Source organism: Aspergillus alliaceus (assembly GCF_009176365.1).
Source record: "Aspergillus alliaceus strain CBS 536.65 unplaced genomic scaffold BDW43scaffold_12, whole genome shotgun sequence".
Taxonomy (NCBI): domain Eukaryota; kingdom Fungi; phylum Ascomycota; class Eurotiomycetes; order Eurotiales; family Aspergillaceae; genus Aspergillus; species Aspergillus alliaceus.
In genome coordinates this window covers 51,844-69,419 of record NW_022474695.1, presented here as the reverse complement: position 1 = coordinate 69,419, position 17,576 = coordinate 51,844, and the positions used below count along the sequence as shown (strand labels likewise).

The 17,576-nt window shown below is 47.8% G+C and overlaps 7 protein-coding genes across 7 annotated transcripts; 3 read left to right on the top strand and 4 right to left on the bottom strand.

Moving 5' to 3' along the window:
* Positions 1–1,084: 1,084 nt before the first annotated feature.
* BDW43DRAFT_309199 (class I SAM-dependent methyltransferase) lies at positions 1,085–2,476 on the top strand (the record flags this gene model as incomplete). The annotated part of the gene is made up of 7 exons (XM_032046664.1): positions 1,085–1,089; positions 1,153–1,273; positions 1,328–1,489; positions 1,551–1,616; positions 1,804–1,925; positions 2,005–2,243; positions 2,295–2,476. The coding sequence occupies 7 exons, from the start codon at positions 1,085–1,087 to the stop codon at positions 2,474–2,476; spliced, it is 897 nt and encodes a 298-aa protein (XP_031902168.1).
* A 2,180-nt stretch (positions 2,477–4,656) lies between these two features.
* BDW43DRAFT_269822 (KRR1 small subunit processome component) lies at positions 4,657–6,259 on the top strand. The gene is made up of 3 exons (XM_032041282.1): positions 4,657–4,752; positions 4,830–5,102; positions 5,170–6,259. The coding sequence occupies exons 1-3, from the start codon at positions 4,693–4,695 to the stop codon at positions 5,920–5,922; spliced, it is 1,086 nt and encodes a 361-aa protein (XP_031902167.1). The 5' UTR covers positions 4,657–4,692; the 3' UTR covers positions 5,923–6,259.
* Positions 6,260–6,518: 259 nt separating this feature from the next.
* Positions 6,519–7,434, bottom strand: BDW43DRAFT_269818 (uncharacterized protein). Its single transcript, XM_032041281.1, has one exon. It carries the CDS (start codon positions 6,792–6,794, stop codon positions 6,609–6,611), a length of 186 nt encoding a protein of 61 aa, XP_031902166.1. The 5' UTR covers positions 6,795–7,434; the 3' UTR covers positions 6,519–6,608.
* Positions 7,435–8,263: 829 nt separating this feature from the next.
* BDW43DRAFT_269817 (MFS transporter) lies at positions 8,264–10,582 on the bottom strand. The gene is made up of 6 exons (XM_032041280.1): positions 10,087–10,582; positions 9,993–10,027; positions 9,177–9,932; positions 8,976–9,100; positions 8,755–8,916; positions 8,264–8,697 (listed from the first exon to the last, which is right to left on the bottom strand). The coding sequence occupies exons 1-6, from the start codon at positions 10,251–10,253 to the stop codon at positions 8,365–8,367; spliced, it is 1,578 nt and encodes a 525-aa protein (XP_031902165.1). The 5' UTR covers positions 10,254–10,582; the 3' UTR covers positions 8,264–8,364.
* A 187-nt stretch (positions 10,583–10,769) lies between these two features.
* BDW43DRAFT_269811 (putative bifunctional fatty acid transporter/acyl-CoA synthetase (FAT1)) lies at positions 10,770–13,614 on the bottom strand. Its single transcript, XM_032041279.1, has 5 exons — positions 12,683–13,614; positions 12,453–12,608; positions 11,247–12,393; positions 11,035–11,184; positions 10,770–10,958 (listed from the first exon to the last, which is right to left on the bottom strand). The coding sequence occupies exons 1-5, from the start codon at positions 12,966–12,968 to the stop codon at positions 10,787–10,789; spliced, it is 1,911 nt and encodes a 636-aa protein (XP_031902164.1). The 5' UTR covers positions 12,969–13,614; the 3' UTR covers positions 10,770–10,786.
* Positions 13,488–15,899, top strand: BDW43DRAFT_30295 (putative peroxisomal 3-ketoacyl-coA thiolase (Kat1)). The gene is made up of 6 exons (XM_032045334.1): positions 13,488–14,111; positions 14,183–14,278; positions 14,333–15,181; positions 15,260–15,324; positions 15,381–15,492; positions 15,569–15,899. The coding sequence occupies exons 1-6, from the start codon at positions 14,007–14,009 to the stop codon at positions 15,605–15,607; spliced, it is 1,266 nt and encodes a 421-aa protein (XP_031902163.1). The 5' UTR covers positions 13,488–14,006; the 3' UTR covers positions 15,608–15,899.
* A 632-nt stretch (positions 15,900–16,531) lies between these two features.
* On the bottom strand, positions 16,532–17,247 carry BDW43DRAFT_309193 (ML domain-containing protein; the record flags this gene model as incomplete). Its single annotated transcript, XM_032046663.1, has 3 exons — positions 16,532–16,627; positions 16,723–16,939; positions 17,033–17,247. The coding sequence occupies 3 exons, from the start codon at positions 17,245–17,247 to the stop codon at positions 16,532–16,534; spliced, it is 528 nt and encodes a 175-aa protein (XP_031902162.1).
* Positions 17,248–17,576: the final 329 nt, after the last annotated feature.

Here is a 17,576-nt window from a genome sequence, read left to right as displayed (position 1 = left end):
AGCCAATTCCTTGGTACATCCGCGACCCTAGGCTGCTTGTATCTGCAGGGTAACCGCCGGGGAATTATTCTTGTGCTGTAACTTCTTGCCGCAAGAGCCCCAATTGCGATTGATTCTGCTGGTGTGGCCAGCCCAGTGGTATTACATCATGACTTTCCCACCCCCACTATGAATGCCTACACTGCGATTCCTAATTTTTTCGCAGGCCCGGTGTTGTGTGGCCATGCAGAGATTAGGGCTGTGATGATCTGAATAGCCGCAAGAGGGTTTTCAAAAATAAAACAGTGGTAGGAGACGACACGTGAGCCCTGTCCTAACAGGCAAAGCCTCCCCCTCCCTCACAATTCTTGGTCCCCACCGACAACACGGGGATCCTTAGTGTCCAACATGATGAGGGAGCGGAAGAGAAACCGGAAGATTGTGCGACGCAATGGCTTGCTCCCAAAGATATTAAGTGAAGCCCAAGACGTGGTTCTCAAGGGGTAGTAGTAACTTTAGCCCTCCTAGGCTACTCTGCGTCGGCATGGGTGGCCCCTCCGGAAGAACGACCAACCCCTCCCTTCCCTGCAAATTGGTGGATGTAATCCATGAAAATTACCCCAAGGTAGACGTATTTCTTTCTATAATCGTTGTCAAAAGAGGAAGCGTAGTAGTTCGAAAGGGTGGTCTGCCATTGACCCAATTTTGCCTCTTTGAAGGGGTGTTTGAGAACGCCTCTACCAATGATTTGCTGAGTTCTTCCCAAAAGCAAGACAGACGCCTAGGACTGGCTTGGACGGATTTTCCTTTACCGGCCGTACATTTTAGTACGAAGACTGAGTCCCGCATAGCTCGGACTGCTTCGCCAATAGCCCATGGAGTGCAATATAGTAATTTTCTTTTCGTGCCCAGCGGTACATTTCTCGTCGAATATTCTTCGTGCCCCGTCGATCGCTTCAACAAATAGACTTCCCCCTTCCCACAACATAGCCTATCACCCACTCCCACGATAGAGGTGTCCCGAGAGATGAGAATTCTTAGCTACCCCTGACTCGATTCGTTAACCCACCAAAAGCCAGTCCCTGGGTGAAGGGACAGGACCACAATGACGTACTGAAGCCCCGTCGCTAAACCGTGGATAGACCATGAGCACTGACATCCTGGCTTGTTAAGGAGCCCTGACTCGCAAACGGAAGCGTTGGACGACGAGTACCTCGACACTGTAACCATCCAAGGTCGCGAATTTCAGAAGTTCTCGATCGACCATCAGATATTCTTCGAGCCGGTAGATGAAGTAAGATCAGAAAAGTCTGGAAGTCGGACTAAGCTGACCGCTGTCCACCGCCAGGAAGAGGCAGAACGACTCGAGCTCCAGCACCAGGTTTTCAGCAAAGTTTTTGACAACCGACTAATTTTCCCGCCTATCCCGCGGCCTCGAAAAGTCCTCGATTGTGGCTATGGGACTGCTTCGTGGGCTATCGAGGCTGCGGAGCGCCACCCGGAATGCGAGGTACGTAGTGCAGAAGGTTTGGCCGTCCCAGGCACAGACCAGCTGATCACATCGATTGAAGGTAATCGGTCTGGATATATTCCCATATATGAACCCAGATGAGATACCGGAGAATCTATGGCTACAGGTGAGTTGATCATCTCGCAACTTTGGCAGCTTCACTATGCATAACTGTGCCCCTATTCAACACGCTCGCTGCTCACGATCCCGCTCCACTGCGACCTCCTTGCGCCGATTCTAACAGAGATCATTTCTGAATGGGAGCCCAAGAATTCCGAGAAACGTTTCGCTAACGTATCTATATCGCCATATAGGTCGATGATCTGAACCGCCCGTTCACTTTCCCTCCGAACCACTTCGACCTCGTCCACTCAAGGCTGCTCGCAACAGGTATCAACCGAGACCGCTGGCCATCCTATATTCGAGACATTAAAAGGTCTGGTCCCTGAACACAAGCTCTATGATCCAATACGATGTCCCGTCGAAAGCGTTAGACTAATCTTCCGCTCCCACAGAGTCTTAAAGCCAGGAGGTTGGGTGCAGTTAGTCGAAATATACTTCAATGTCCAGTCAGACAACGGTTCGATTACCGAGCAGCATGCATTGAGGCGATGGAGCACGCAATTGATGGGCTCCTTGGAGGGAGTGAAGGATCTTCGAGTGGGGACGAGATTGAGGAATCTTTTGACAGCCGCGGGGCTGACGGAGGTCGACGCTCGAATGATTCCACTTCCCCTGTCTGCATGGTCAACAGGTAAAGTGTATACGTGTCATAGGGATGGAAAGGTTTCTTAACACTAGATAGACCCAAGGATGCGAGACATAGGCGCCATGAATATCGAAAACGTTAAAAAGCTGCTTCCCGCGCTGGGACTTTATCCATTTACGCAGCACCTGCGGATGCCCCCACAGCAGTTTGCGGAGCTGATAGCGCAAGCACAGGAGGAAGCCGACACCCCTAGTCTTAAGGCCTATTTCCCTTTGTAAGTCCGCTCCTCAAGCGCTCCGTGCCATTGTTCTAATGACCCAGGTATGTTTGCATTGGAAGGAAACCCCAGTGAATGCAGTTGAAGGGATGGGTGTGGTATTCAATACGCAATCTTCTTCCCACGGTAGGCAGAGAGGTGCAGTGTCTGAATCGACAAAGACTGCTGTCCTAACTGACCCAGTGCAACCATACTGTTCGACCTTCAGATTAGATACCTTGCTATTTGGACAAATAGAGTTCGAAAGCAACTAAACATTGGTTAGTTCCACGGAATTTGTTTAAATTTCTTCCTTCGCTCCTAGAAGCTGTTGCTCAGATGATGTTACATACGGCAACCACTTCGCTTGACTGAACCGTCCACAAGCAACATTGTAGTTCTCAAAACTCGCACATGACTCCATGTGGAAATGTCCGATGAAAAGGGTTTCTCGCACATAACGAAAATCTACGGGAAAGATGGGGGACAGCAGTGAGTTCGGGTTCGGAGGTGGCACACTAGGGGATGTTTATGGAACCAGATCATTCGAGCTGCCTCGCTAATATGCACTATGAGTCCTGCAGCCTGCAGCCTAGATAGGCCGGACAAAAGGGCACCTGACATATCCGGATGGATTTCCACTGAAGCAGAGAAGATCGTGTTGACAAACGGACACTTGTTTCCTTTGCCAATAGGCTTTGCGTGAACGGCTATCTGCGTTTCTAGGAGGTGACGGAACCGTCGTCGGTTTGATCTCTTATCGACCAAGGAGGGGCCACTGTGGGTTTGCAACTGTCTAGTGCGGAACGTGAGTGTTGAAACAGGGACTGTTGTCCAGAAACACCCTCGAGGTTACACACCAGTGAAACGAGGAAATCGAGGAAAACCGGTGCGCCTGGGCATCATCTTGAGGTGTCTGATGATCTTATCGCCCATACGAGGGGTAGGGGGAGAAACCACGCTAGGTTCAGTGGAAGCTCCAACGGAGTGGGTTCCGCAGCGTGAAGCTGAAGTGATTACCTCTGGAGAAGGGAGAAGGGGAGAAAAGGAAGGGGAAGACGGTGTAAAGACTTGGATTCCTGAAAGGCCCCGGTCTCGGGTAGGGTACCGAACTGACGGGTCGTCTCTGAACCTTAAGCAGGAACAAGAAAATTACTTGCCAGAACCCTTTCAATCCTCCTCGATGGAACTAACCGTCCCCTGTCTCACCAAGCAGAATCATGTCTATATAGTCTTTTCCCATTGCTTTGATTTAATAAGATAGGTTTTTAGTGATACTTGGTCTGGATCATTGCAAAATACTGCAAGCATTCTGCTCGGTAGGGTTCACCTTTCCAGTCTCAGTCCCCAAGATTTAAAGGTTGCTATCAGCAGTGGCCACCCCATGAAACTCTAAGGATCATGACATGTAGAGGCGATTTGTTGGACCAATACAAAGAGAGACAATTTCAAGATATGCTACGATCATGTCCCTATGATACGAAGAGTCATTTGTTGAACTTTTGGTTGGTTTACCATCATTCTGATGGAAAGTCTCCTACAATAGACCGTGTGGGGCATATGGAGCTGCGGGCCTCTTCTGTAATTTCCCAGGTAACCTTCTCTGTCTTTCTCTTTGGACAGTGGGAAAAAAAAATTGATGAATTCGTAAAGGGTTATTACTGTTGAAGCTAGTGCCCACAAACAAACGGTCAAGTCGGCTCGGGTTTAAAAAAAATTCACTGGGTTATCTCGACCGCCCCGGCCGACGTGGCCTGGAATAACTTGTCCCGTGTACCAAATTGCCAGAAGAAAGACCCGACGCCACGGACGTGGAATGCTCAAAAGGGGCTCAGGCCTTTTCTGACATACGCAAGCTGCATCTGATCGATCAATTTACTCCCAGCTGGGAAGGACACTTCTGAAGGCAACACTGTACCGATATGGCAATTCGAGTAGCTCTGCGGTATTTAAAACTATCGCGAATTGTGGAATGGGACCCGCTGATAGACCGAGGATTGGCCAACCAGACGCCCAACTGCTGAAGCAGCACCTTGAGGCTCATCCGCGTAGACGCCATAACCATTGAACCTGGCGCTTGTGCGTCTGAGGCGCATATTTGGCGGCCTCAGTCGCCAGGCGCGCTAAAGTCCCGAAGCGGTAAGCCTCCGCGCGGATCAGAAAAAAGTTGGCCGCCAAGTTAGAAAGAATAATCCATACCACTTTAAACAAAAAAGTTGTGCAAATCAGTCTCCCAAAATGCCATCCACATATAAGAAGGATAAGCCGTGGGATACGGATGATATTGATAAGTGGAAGGTTTGTCTTTGTCGCACCCCCCAGCGACATGCACACTTCATGCACACTTCGTCTTCTAACCCACCATCTTCGACCAGGTCGAGCCCTTCAAAGCCGATGATAATGTCGCCGGTAGTTTTGCCGAGGAATCCTCCTTCGCCACGCTTTTCCCCAAGTATCGCGAAGTTTACCTGAAGGAGGCATGGCCCGTTGTGACAAGGGCTCTGGAAAAGCAGGGAATCGCTTGTACCCTGGATTTGGTTGAGGGTAGCATGACTGTGAAAACCACCCGGAAGACTTTTGACCCGGCAGCAATTCTCAAAGCTCGTGATCTTATCAAGTTGCTTTCCAGAAGTGTGCCTGTACAACAGGTGGGTTGATTGTCTGCCTTACCAACTTCATCCCTTTTCTCATTCGCTTACCGTATCTTGACGACAGGCATTGAAGATCCTCGAGGATGACGTCGCTTGCGATATTATCAAAATTCGGAATCAAGTTCGGAATAAAGAACGCTTTGTGAAACGTCGCCAACGTATTCTGGGGCCGCAAGGTTCGACACTCAAGGCCCTCGAACTCTTGACCGGTACATATATCCTCGTGCAAGGAAACACCGTCTCCGCCATGGGCCCTTATAAAGGTCTTAAAGAAGTGCGCAAGGTTGTGAATGACTGCATGGCCAATATCCACCCCATCTACCACATCAAGGAGCTCATGATCAAGCGTGAACTGGCCAAGGACCCTTCTCTCGCCAATGAATCCTGGGATCGATTCCTGCCAAACTTCAAGAAGCGCACACTGTCGAAGCGTCACACACCGTTCAAGGTCACCGACAAGTCCAAGAAGGTGTACACTCCCTTCCCACCCGCCCCGGAGAAGAGCAAGATGGACTTGCAGATCGAGTCCGGCGAGTACTTCCTGTCCAAGGAAGCCAAGGACCGTGCACAGAAGGAAGAAATTATGGAGAAGCAGCGTGTGAAGCGCGAAGAAAAGATGAAGGAGCGTGCCAAGGCCTTCGTACCTCCCGAAGAGCTAGAGAGTACCAAGAAGGAAAAGAAGGACAAAAAGGAGAAAAAGAAGCGGAAGCGCGACTCGGAGGCGGAGGCGGACGTCGATGGCTCCGAAAAGAAAGAGAAGAAAAAGAAGAAGAAGAGCAAATCAAAGGAGAACACCTCCTCAGATGGAGAGTCGTAGATTGCTTGTTGATAGTTATGTGCTTCTTATGTTGCTTTCATTACTTTCATGCTCTCCGTCAGGTATTGATCCTTTATGTTCACTTTCCCAAGATACGGCGCTTAGGCATAGCATGGGCTGGAGTTTATTTTCACTCTTCTATATCCAAGAGCTTTGTCTATATCTAAAAGCTTTGGAAGAAAAAAAGTCATATATCCCTGTCTTCTCTTCTACTGCAGTTTGCTTTCCTACATCTATAGCTTAGCGTGACTCTAGAATAGGGTCTCACGACGTAAACCAGCAATCTAACATCTTGGTCGCCTTACTGTCAACCTTATTACTTGAATATCAGTTTTCCATAATAACTGTACATTTCATTTCAATTAGGGCTATCCAGTGCATCCACGTAGGTTCTGAACATCACCAAGAGGATAAAACAACATATTAAAACACCTTGCCACTGTGGTTATTTACCACCTTTACTAGATATACGATATACTCACTTTTTCCACCCACCCTTCCCAAATCAGCCCCATCCTTCCTAACTTGCCAACAAGAAAATGGACATGAAATTCAAGTATACTACTCATATCTCCAAGCCCTCCAACCAATTTAACCTATAATCCCACAATATCAACATTCGATAACACCTCAAGCCGACTCCTCCCCCCTGGCAACCAACAAGACCCCCAAAACCACCAAAACATCTAACCCCTCAACAACTCCTTCAAAGCCTCTACCTCCGCCTCTTTCCTCGCCAACCGAAGCCTGAGTTCATTCCGCTCGCGCTCCATGTCCCTCAAAGCACACTCAAGCTCAGCAATGCGGTCGCGTCCTTTTTGACGATACCTCCGCGAGGCCATAGTATTACGCCGTCGCTTGCTGACGGTCATTTCGTCCTCGTTGTTTGAGACCGGTTCGCTAGTCTCAACTTTTCCCTCTGAATTGCCGGCGCAGGATACACTGGAGGGTAATATCTGTGGGGTCTCGGCTGAGGAGTCTTGATGGTGTATTGGTTCCGTCGTGTTGGTATTCGGAGATATAGTTGCATTATAGATTGGGTTGTCGATTTGTCGCTGGGATACATTACGGGGCAGGAAGTCTAGGGGAAGTTTGTTATCGTTGTGGATGGCGTGGTATCCTGGTGACGGTGAGTGACTAGTATGGGTTTGATTGTAGGAATGGATAGTGATTTTTATACCATTGAATACAGCCTCCTGCAATGATATATCTAGAGGATTGAGTGGTCTCGATGGGAAGATGTCCTCTTCTCGAGATAAACCAGCTGCGAAGGGAGAGGGAATAGGTTGGTTTGGCGGTTGTGATAGCGGATTAGCAGACAGCAGGAGATCAGGTTGGACTTGGGCGTCAACAGAACACTGCTCAGGCTGGTGTCCTATCGTGCTATCATTCCAGGCAAATGCTGGTGTTAAAAGCGTTTCCCCCGACTCCCAGAGAGATTCACCAGGGGGGAACAGGCTCCTTCTGCTGTTGTGGTCGGAAGCAAGCCATGATGGCTGCAATGGACTCGGGTGGTCGTTCTCCGACCCTAGGCTCAAGGTTCAAAGCCTCTCCTACGCGGTGGAGAGGCGGGTTTCAGCTGCGTCGACGGTGTGGATGTGTGTACACGGCTTGCCTCAATAGCTCACTTAGCGAGGAGCTTTATGAAAAGCGAGTAAAAACTGTGGTAGGAGGACTTTTGCTCTTTTATATATGTTAGTGGGTTTTGTGGACCACACACTTCCCGGATATCTAAGTTTTAGCTTGTATTGTTTTAGGTGAATACAGCTAATAGAGAGCCAGGCGGGTTTGCTGTCTGATCATTGTTGTATTTTGGATGTGCAATCTGGCTTAGGATTGGAGGGGTGTGTGGTCTTTTGGTTGTATCTACGCTTGCCAGGCTTAGCTACTTCAATGGCTTCTTTTTAACTAGTAAGGAGGAAGAATGAGGACACACTGGCGAGCCAATTATCTAAGGGGTTGAACGCGAAGTGTATACAACTACAGTGGAGTCTGGTTTGAAAATTTAGCCCTATAAAATTTATTAACGGGAGTGAACCGCACATAAAGAAAACCAAGAAACTTCCCCTCTGAAGCCTGAACAGACAATATGTCTCAGAGATATATCTATGTGGATTCATTCTATGTCAGTACAAATCATGGGGGCCAGCCCTTGGGGAAATATCACAATGAGTCATTCTGATTCATATTACTTCATAGGACAAGGTACCCGCATGAACTAGTGGAGAAACGAGATAAACTACCTGTTAGAACGGTTATTTGGCATTAGTGACCATGAACCTCGGTCGATCATCCCACTCAAGGTATACCGTAAACAATTCTTATGGTGGATCATCTAAGCTGATAGCCCAACATTCTGAGAATTATTCCCAGTTTGCCTTATAAATATATATAAAACACCCCTCCCACAACTATATCCATAAACTTCTCGACATACACAATTCACAAATTATCCGACCCTACCCTATCTTTATCCTGCAGAAACAACTCCTGCTCTCGTCGACTCTTCTTCAGATCCAACCAAATTGCCAAAACGGCAAAGCTGGCTGCACTCAGCCCAGAAAGAAAGTAGAAAGGCGTCGAGGCGTTTCCGGATGGCGACGCATCGATAATAGCACTTGAAACAAGGGGCCCAATGAAAGACGATGTCTTTCCAACAATGCTGAACAAACTGAAGAAAAGAAAATCATGGCCTCGGGGTGCAACCTCTGAGATCATGATCTGCGAGTAACTATACCAGGGACAGACGAATAGACCGTAGTATACTTGGTAAAGCTATTGCACGTACGATTAGTATTTGACCGAGTTTCCACACAGTTGTGCGTAACATACCCAGAATTCCCAACCATTGTGGAACCCAAATTTCTGCGTCCAGATGCCTATCATGCCCCAACCGTCGAGCAAGATTATCGCGACGGCAATCGCGTTGAACATGGTTTTGGTATCGAGTTTAAAGCGTTGCTGGATGGACCAGAAGCCGTAGATGCCAACAGCCTGTTGTTCCAAGGAGGTTAGAGATATGTGCAGGATGTAGAGTTCGTTGGTGTACCGACCTGAGCTGCGATACCGGCAATAAGGAGATACGTTATTTGGAGGGTGTTGTAAGATACCACACTGTTCTGCAGCGTTGCTATCACAGTCACAGTTGTGTTCAACGAGTCGCCCAGGAGGAAATACCCTGGAATTCCAGTGGTCAACCTTGACACATCCAAAAAACCATGAATCGACTGGGTGATGCCAATTGTCTAACTTACCAATAAGGTAAAGCAAGCTCTGCTTCAACCTCCATATCTGCCTGGCAGCATAATAAAGCTGCCACAAACCCGCCAAGAAGATATTCCTTCCCTTAGGGTCCTGCCCCGGCCGACGCTTTTCGAGAAAGAACCAAGGCAACGAGACAAGCAGCCACACACCACTCGCAAACGCGATAAGAACACTCAAGCCCCAATTATTATTTTCGTCACTGGCATTGACACGCAATCTAAACATAATACCAACAATAATAGCAAGGATGATAATCTCCGCAACGGACTGGATATAGAAAGCAATGTTCGCCAGTTTACTCCGTTCCATCGTATCAGCATAATCGTATTCTTCCCGGGATATGATTCCCGCAGTGTACGCATCAGCTTTGGCTTTCATTTCGGGCGTATTGCGCGCCAGACCTGGGAATGCGGCGAGCCAGAAGGTCAGAGTAGTCTGATAGGCGATTAATCCGACGATGTACAACCCCACGCCGATATGCCATTTGTCTGCCGTATGGACGCCCAGCCAGCCGAAGCCAATTGCGTATGCGATTATCGAAAGGGTAATCAAGATGCTGGGGCGCCATGTGCCGAAGTCGGCGAAACTGCCGATGACTAGGAAGATTACCACTTGGATGGCGAAGGAAATTCCGTTGCTGAGGAGTACGATGCTTTCAACAGAGCGCTGGTGCCCTATGAAATAGAGCGTTCCGTAATCGCCAGCGGCTTGGGAGAGGAGGTTTTGGAAGGCAGTAGGGCCGAAGTCTGAGGGTTGCCCGTCAATTAGTAAGTTTGCCCTGACTTGAGAATTGAATGGAGCCCTACTGAATAAAGATAATCCATTGTTTCCAATATAATAACTAGTTGGATTGTCTCGCTTAGTAAATTCTCAGTTCACGTAATGTTGTGACTGACGCACGCATAGTAAGCCCATGTCTCCCATTTGGTGGTACAGTATCTCTCATCAAACTGATCGGGTGCAGTTGGTTGCTCTAGATCCTTGTCAGGGTCTGATTCCTGAGCGATTTGCTCTACAGGCTTTCCATCATCTGCGTTGGTATTAGAATCCTGTGGAGGGGCTGCCATAGTGCAGCTGTAGCTGAGATTGAAATCTTCCTTGGCAAGCCTGCTTCGAGAGATTAGGACACGCAACCTTCTTATACGAGATGCGAGAGAGATAAACCCCGCGCCTTACGATTCGGTAGACTGATATGATACCAAGATATACGACGAATAGAAGGGAGAGAATCGAAGGCCGTGTTCATACATTGGTCAATTAACCACTTAGCTTCATGCCGATCTCTGGGCCCTAATTCGAATCTGTTCTTGCGAGCCTTCCGAATGCAGCCATTGAGAAAGCATTGATTGCATTTGGAAGATAATGAATTAAATTCAAATAAATACGAAAAAAAAAATAAAAAAATAAACTAGAGTAAAATAAATAACAAACATGAATTAATTGAAAGTGGCTGGTAGATTTAATCAACTGCCGGAAGTTTACTGGGTAAAAGAAACCTTGGAAATTATCTTGATTCATTATAAGCCGATAAATTGAAGGGTCTAGCGTCTTGGCAAGTTTGTATACTTTCTATACATAATATTATCTTAATATCTCTCCATCACAATTTAGCCTGTCCACCCTCTATCGAAGTCCAGCTCCGCTCGTCGAGTTTCTCGTATTTCTTACCGTTCAGCCAATACAACTTATCGCCTTTCCAGTCCGCTCGTGGATCCCACCCCTTCTTCGTCAAGTCGCCTTTGGCTTGCTTGAAAGTGACACCAGTCGCAACTCTATTCAGATTAAAAAAAAAGGTAAGTCAGCGCATGAATTCTCATAGGTAGGGCATGCCATGGGTATTTGTCTCACTTCTCAGTGATGCGGACAAGGCGGGGTAAAGCGTATGACGGCACACCCTTTTTCTTAAGCTCGCGGTACAAGTTGGACATGAATTCGGCCTCCACTGCTGCAGAAGATTCTTCAAGTGTGATACCTGCAGCACCGGCTTGTCCATCGTATCTGATAGAACAGCATGTCAGTATATAGAATAATATCACAAGCAACACGTATCGAGAACACACCCTTGTAGCTTTACGCCGTAAACGACGGCATCATGGACGGAAGGAATTCGGCAGATATGGTCTCTGACTTCTCCTGCACTAACGTTCTCGCCTTTCCAGCGGAAAGTATCGCCAACCCGGTCCTGAAACTTGACCCAGCCATCTCCATCCTGGACCACAAGGTCACCGCTACGCTGGAAAATATCACCTTTCTGGAACACATCCCGGAGCAACTTCTTTTCGGTGGCTTCCTCGTTGTGGAGATATTCAGTGAGCAACCCGCGGGTCCGGACTCGTCCAATCGCCTCTCCCTCCTCGCCTAGCTTGGCTTTCACGCAGAAGCCTGTCTTTGCATCCCGGTACGGCATCTCAGTTTCGGTATCGTACTTCACAATGAATATGTCATCTTCAAGATATCGCCTGATGGGGCCCGAAAAGCCACATTTTCCTGCACCCCAAGCCCCGACCCCGAAGTTGTCGAATTTCGCCACACCCTCGGTGGACCGGTAGAACTCACGGATTTCAGGGACCCCAAACCTTTGGCGGAAACGCTCCCAGATCTCCCCACGTAGTCCGTTGCCACTAGCCACGATGCAGGGGTGGTCTTGGTCAAAGGGCGAAGGAGGTGTAGACAGGAGATACCTGCACAGCTCACCGATGTACAAGATACGGGTGGCTCTCGAATCATGGACATCCTTCCAGAACTGCGAAGCCGAGAACTTGCGGCGCAGACATAAGGTGCTTGCGGTTCCAACGGAGTAGCACAAGCCCGTGAAGAAAGCGGTGCCATGGAAAAGAGGAAGGGAGGAATATGTGCGCAGTGGGAAGTACTTCGAAGGATTATTCACGTCAACCGTCAGTGGATTAGATGTTACGAGGGTCATCATATTTCGGATTGCACATGCTTTAGGTTTCCCCGTGGTTCCAGATGTGTAAATCAGAGCGACCAGATCGCTGGGCGACCTTTTAGCAGGAGGCAAGCCAAGAGGAGAGTACTTTTGCAACTGTACTGCTGTGATAACTTCTGTGGACCCCGAAGACACGCCGTCGAAGGACGATAGGCTCAGCGCAACATGGGGCAAATCAGAACAAACAAATTCTGATAAGTCAGGAGATGAGATGATAAGCTTGGCACCAGAAACATTCAGACAGTGGATGAATGTGTCGTCTATGTACGCCTGTATTAGTATATGTTCGAGTTGCATAGAAATAGCCCCTGAGTATTACCTCGGAGATTCGTATTTAGAAGCGCAGCAACAGCACCCAACTTAGAGATTGCATATATTGTCACCACCATCTCTAAGGAATTAGTAGTAAAGACACCCACAAAATCGCCCGGATAAATATTTCTTTCATGGAGTACTGCAGCAAATCGATCCACAACTATACAAATGTAAGTTAACGCAACGAGCTGCGCTGTGACGAAGAATCATTTGTGAGACAACAGTGATACGTACGGTCCTTCAGTTCACTATATGTCCATGTCTCGTTCTCAAACCAGAGTGCTTCTGCCGGGCCATGACCATCAGCTTCAATGACTCTTTCAAGCATCTTATAGATTGTTGTTGTATCCCCTAGCTGCGCAATTCTTTGGCCAAGGCGTTTCGTCCAAGACCGATCATTGTATATTGTCGACAGATCAGTAGAAATTGAAAGTTTGGCATTGAGATAAGCCGCCGCAGTTACTGCGAGGGCTGAAGCCATCGCCATGGTCGGCATGCTAATATCTGAGAAGAGATCCATTTGGATGTGAGGATTTTAGAGGAGGGTAGGGAATAATATACGTCTGGGGTGTCTTGTTGCTTTTGTATGCTGCAATTGCGGCGATCAATTCAGAGCAGTCACACAAGGGTTAAACAAAGACAGTGAGCTCGCCTTGACCCCAGGTATATAAGGTCGCCAAGGCTAGCCGCAGCACGATTAGAGAGAAGTATGAATATAGGAACTAATAGCTGTGTAGCTAGGGCCGAGTCGGAATTTAGAGACGGGAGCTGAGAATGCCGGCCATGGTGCAGATCGACTATCCGGGGTTCAGGGGTCTGTTCTGCATGACAGCCAAGCGGCAATCAGAGGAGTACTGCCATCCGATAGATCGTTATATCCAGATTGAGGGGGGTACCAGACGTCAGGACCGCCAATTGTAATGCAGTTCTGTCGATTCCAGCCAATAGGGTAGTATACTAGTACTGCCAAATAGGAAGAAGACGAAATCGGGAGAAATTGACTGGTACTGTGATGGTTCCTCAGGCACCAATACAATGGCTCATGCATGTATTGCCCGTAGCAGGATTCACATCACGATAAATCAACTTTGAACGAAGCCTAATAGTAGTGACAAAGATTCGCAGTTCCAATGAACTTTTCCCCATATTGTACGACTGATCCACAATAGACTTTCTTATCAATATCTGCACAGATTACAGAGCTAAATTGGAAGCCAATCATGGCGATTTCACTGAAGTTGGATCTGACCGACAGCCGAGGCCACCCAGTCTTACCGTATCTTACACTCACAATACAGCTCAACGGCAAGTCCACTCGGCTCTGGACAGCTTCTGGCTCTCAATTAACTGCTTCCCAACTTTCGGCTCGGTATCGTAATCCGTTCTCCCCGGACTCAGGAACCGCGGCTGATCAATACTTTTGGGTTTGCTCCAGGTTGTTATAATATTTGCAAAGTGCGCATCATTGCAGGGGAGTTAGTGACTTTCTATTCTTTCCAAAACGAAGTGTATAGGGGAGACGCCTGTAAAATAAATACACAGATCAAGCTTCAAAAACATGTCTTCACCTCAGCAACGATTATCCTCTATTGCAAACCAGCTCTCAGGTTCTGGCTCCGCATCCGCAAGGCAAAAGCTTTTGGCGAAAAACCCAGACGATGTGGTATGTCTCGCATGCTCGAGCATTATTATATACGTGGGATGCAATGGGAGATTGACCATGTGCAATAATAGGTCATTACACTCGCCGTACGGACCCCTCTAACGAAAGCTAGAAAGGGTGGTTTGAAAGATACAACCTTGGACGAACTTCTTATCTCGCTGTTGACGGTAAGACGCTATCCTGGTTAGGTTAGGTGCTTTCATAACTGACAAGTCAATCAGAGTGTCCGGGAGCGTTCCAACCTCGATCCCAATCTTGTCGAAGATGTTTGTGTCGGCAATGTACTTGCCCCCGGCCAGGCTTACATCGCCCGTTCTGCTGTTCTGGCAGCAGGATTCCCCGTCACCGCTGCTGCATCAGTTGCCAACCGGTTCTGCTCTTCTGGATTGCTGGCGATCCAGAACATTGCCAACCAGATCATTGCCGGTTCGATCGACGTCGGCATTGCTGTGGGAGCGGAGAGCATGAGCACTAACCCCGACAACGGCGCACCGGAATTGTCCGATAAAATTACGACACATCCAATTGCCTCACAAAATAAGCAGCCCATGGGCCAGACTTCCGAGAATGTAGCAACTCAATTTGGCATTAGTCGCGAAAGGCATGACCAGTTTGCAGCCAAGAGCTACCAGAAAGCGGAGCGTGCCCAGAAGGCTGGCTGGTTTGCTGATGAAATAGTTCCCGTCCAAACTACGGTCAAGGATCCAAAGACTGGCGAGGTGAAGAACGTTGTGGTTGATCAAGACGATGGTATTCGGTACGGCACCACTGCCGATTCACTTGGCAAGATCCGTTCAGCTTTCCCTCAGTGGAAGCCCAGTGCCACAACGGGTGGTAATGCTAGTCAAATCACCGACGGCGCCGCAGCACTTGTCCTCATGAAGCGTTCTCGCGCTCAAGAAATAGGCCAGCCCATTCTGGGGAAGTTCTGCGGGGCCACTGTCGCTGGCTTAGAACCTCGAATCATGGGGATTGGCCCCTCCATCGCCATTCCTAAGATCCTCTCAAAGTTCAGCTTAACTAAGGATGATATTGATATCTTCGAGATCAATGAAGCCTTTGCATCCATGGTAGGTCGAGCTCGGTTCTCTTCTGCTCTACCCTACCCCGGGCATTCTGAAAAAGACAAGGCATTAACGTATGCCTAGGGCACTTACTGTGTTCAAAAACTTGACCTCGATGAATCCAAGGTGAACCCTCGGGGTGGTGCAATGTAAGCAAAGCAGCTAGATGGAAAGCTGTTTGAGTTTCACTCACTGACCGTTATAGTGCATTCGGCCATCCGCTGGGATGTACAGGAGCACGGCAAGTTGTTACTGCTCTCTCTGAGTTACGGAGACAGAACAAGAGAGTAGCAGTCACCTCTATGTGCGTCGGAACTGTGAGTTCGCCCCTTGAATTTAAACACTTTCGGAGTGCCCCAACTCTATCTCAAGCTAACTGATTTGCTTTCTTAGGGCATGGGCATGGCTGGGATTTTCGTTTCCGAGGCTTGAAGTTAGACTCTCTAGCTCCATACTGAGAGGGCTGGTTAGGAAATTTGAAATATTCCGCAAATATGCTGTACCTCAACCATCCTGACTATAATACCGAGTATACAGCTTGCATAATAGACTCGATCAAGTCGATGATTGATACCGAGCCGTACAAGTTCCGGAACTACCAGTGGAACAAATATAGTGGAGAAACTGGAAGGTAACATCATACAAACTCCTTAAATAGTGGAAGACATAGCATTGGATGATCTTAATCCAGTCAAGAGTTCTGTGATAAAGGAAAAAAAGTATACTGGATTAGTACTAACTTGAGCAGAAACTGTTCTGTACAATGCCGCAGCTGAAGACGATCAGCCCCCATATACATACAAGATTTAGAGGTCTTACTAATACATCCTCATCCTGACAGCCCCAAGGGTGTTTATCGAGGTTGTATATAGGAGTAAATCAACGTAGGGGTAGAAAAGTTCCAGCCCTTTGCCATACACGAAATACACGCTTCTCTACCTGTCTAAAAGAAAAAACAAAACGGTAGTCCTGTAATAGGCAATATATAATACAACGAAACCGTTGTATTATAGGAATTAAGCGGCCCCAATGGGCTTGTTTCGAATAAACAATGCGTATGAACATTGGAATTCTACTTGGATTGATGATACATATGCAAGTAAGCGATAGCAGAAAGACATGAAGACACCCGGACTTAACACATAGAACAGCTGTATCCAGCGGATAGCCCGAAACGCCGTACGAAATATGGCGGATTGAATTGGAAGAATCATGAATAATGCGCTTGGAAAGAAAGAACGAGACAACAAGTCATTTATGTACCACATGACGAGACTCGTAATCAAGGGTATGGAGGGTTCAACTTGGACTGAGCAAGTGGACATCCAGGTGGGGGTTGTACGTAATGCCAACCTCTTAGAATGGGCCCTTGAATTCAATGTTGCGGGCATCAAGGCAAGTAATACGCCTGTCATCATTGGTGTAGACATCTGCGTGTACAGTGTACTTGCCCTATGCGAAAATGATTGTATTAGTAGATATCTTGGCTAATGCCTGGGGTACTCAATGGCAAGTCACACGCGAGCTGAAACTGGGGCAAAACTCACGGGAGGGATCTGCTTCGGCAAGTCGACCTGCTTGGTCAAGGTCATTTCACCTTTCTCCAGAGGACACTTAAGATCAACATTAACGATCTGTTCGCAAAGATCGGCAGTTTGCCTGATAAGAGTGATCAAGCCATATTTGACTTCTAGAAGGACATATGCGCCCTGCTCGATCCTCTCATGGAAGGTACCCTTAGCCTCGATGACGAGCGTTTTGCCACTATATCCCAATCAGCTGTTATATTCTAGGGTTACTAAGGTGTGCGGGACGCCTGTATATGCTTTCCCACATGTGCTGTTCATTCAGACGTACGGAAGAGGAGGGTTGGGTGATAGATTCACCGACTGAATATCTAGAATGTTGTCGGATGGATCCGTACAATACTCTAGAGGATTATCTCCTCCAACAGATTGGGCTTGAACCTGGATAGGGGACTGAGACGACCGAAAGATGTCGAGGCTTCGAGCTGTAGTTGAAATGGGGGCAAGGAAGACGAGAAGCGTAGCGGCAGCTGATAAGAGCTTCATGATTGCGAGGGCTTAGCAAACTGCGGAGAATCGAACCGCGTAAAGAAAATATGGCAAATTCAGAGAGTCAAAGCAGACTGTATGGAAGCTGTCGTACTAAGTATACTTGTAAGTACTATATTTGGGAAGTGGAAGGGGTAGCTGGAGAGGAGAAGCGGTGTCATGGGAACACTGGAGATTGGAAAGCAATGACGAATGGACGAATGGTAGAGCGCACGTGACACCCGCAGGAGTTCACCTCTCTGATTGGCGCATCGTCATCTAAGTTTCTACCAAATGACGGTAAAATCTCCCGAAATCCATTTTACAGAAGGTTTTTTCAAGATGTG

Excerpts from the sequence above, each read along its gene's own strand:
- BDW43DRAFT_269822 (XM_032041282.1), top strand. The coding sequence starts at position 4,693 with ATGCCATCCACATATAAGAAGGATAAGCCGTGGGATACGGATGATATT. Across the intron at positions 4,753-4,829 it reads ATGATATTGATAAGTGGAAG|GTCGAGCCCTTCAAAGCCGA; the intron begins GTTTGTCTTTGT and ends ATCTTCGACCAG. Across the intron at positions 5,103-5,169 it reads GAAGTGTGCCTGTACAACAG|GCATTGAAGATCCTCGAGGA; the intron begins GTGGGTTGATTG and ends TCTTGACGACAG.
- BDW43DRAFT_269818 (XM_032041281.1), bottom strand. The coding sequence starts at position 6,794 with ATGACCGTCAGCAAGCGACGGCGTAATACTATGGCCTCGCGGAGGTAT.
- BDW43DRAFT_269817 (XM_032041280.1), bottom strand. The coding sequence starts at position 10,253 with ATGGCAGCCCCTCCACAGGATTCTAATACCAACGCAGATGATGGAAAG. Across the intron at positions 10,028-10,086 it reads GAGACATGGGCTTACTATGC|TTATTATATTGGAAACAATG; the intron begins GTGCGTCAGTCA and ends CAATCCAACTAG. Across the intron at positions 8,698-8,754 it reads ACAATGGTTGGGAATTCTGG|CTTTACCAAGTATACTACGG; the intron begins GTATGTTACGCA and ends TACGTGCAATAG.
- BDW43DRAFT_269811 (XM_032041279.1), bottom strand. The coding sequence starts at position 12,968 with ATGGATCTCTTCTCAGATATTAGCATGCCGACCATGGCGATGGCTTCA. Across the intron at positions 12,609-12,682 it reads ATATAGTGAACTGAAGGACC|TTGTGGATCGATTTGCTGCA; the intron begins GTACGTATCACT and ends ACATTTGTATAG. Across the intron at positions 10,959-11,034 it reads CTTGTCCGCATCACTGAGAA|AGTTGCGACTGGTGTCACTT; the intron begins GTGAGACAAATA and ends TAATCTGAATAG.
- BDW43DRAFT_30295 (XM_032045334.1), top strand. The coding sequence starts at position 14,007 with ATGTCTTCACCTCAGCAACGATTATCCTCTATTGCAAACCAGCTCTCA. Across the intron at positions 14,112-14,182 it reads CGAAAAACCCAGACGATGTG|GTCATTACACTCGCCGTACG; the intron begins GTATGTCTCGCA and ends GTGCAATAATAG. Across the intron at positions 15,325-15,380 it reads AACCCTCGGGGTGGTGCAAT|TGCATTCGGCCATCCGCTGG; the intron begins GTAAGCAAAGCA and ends TGACCGTTATAG.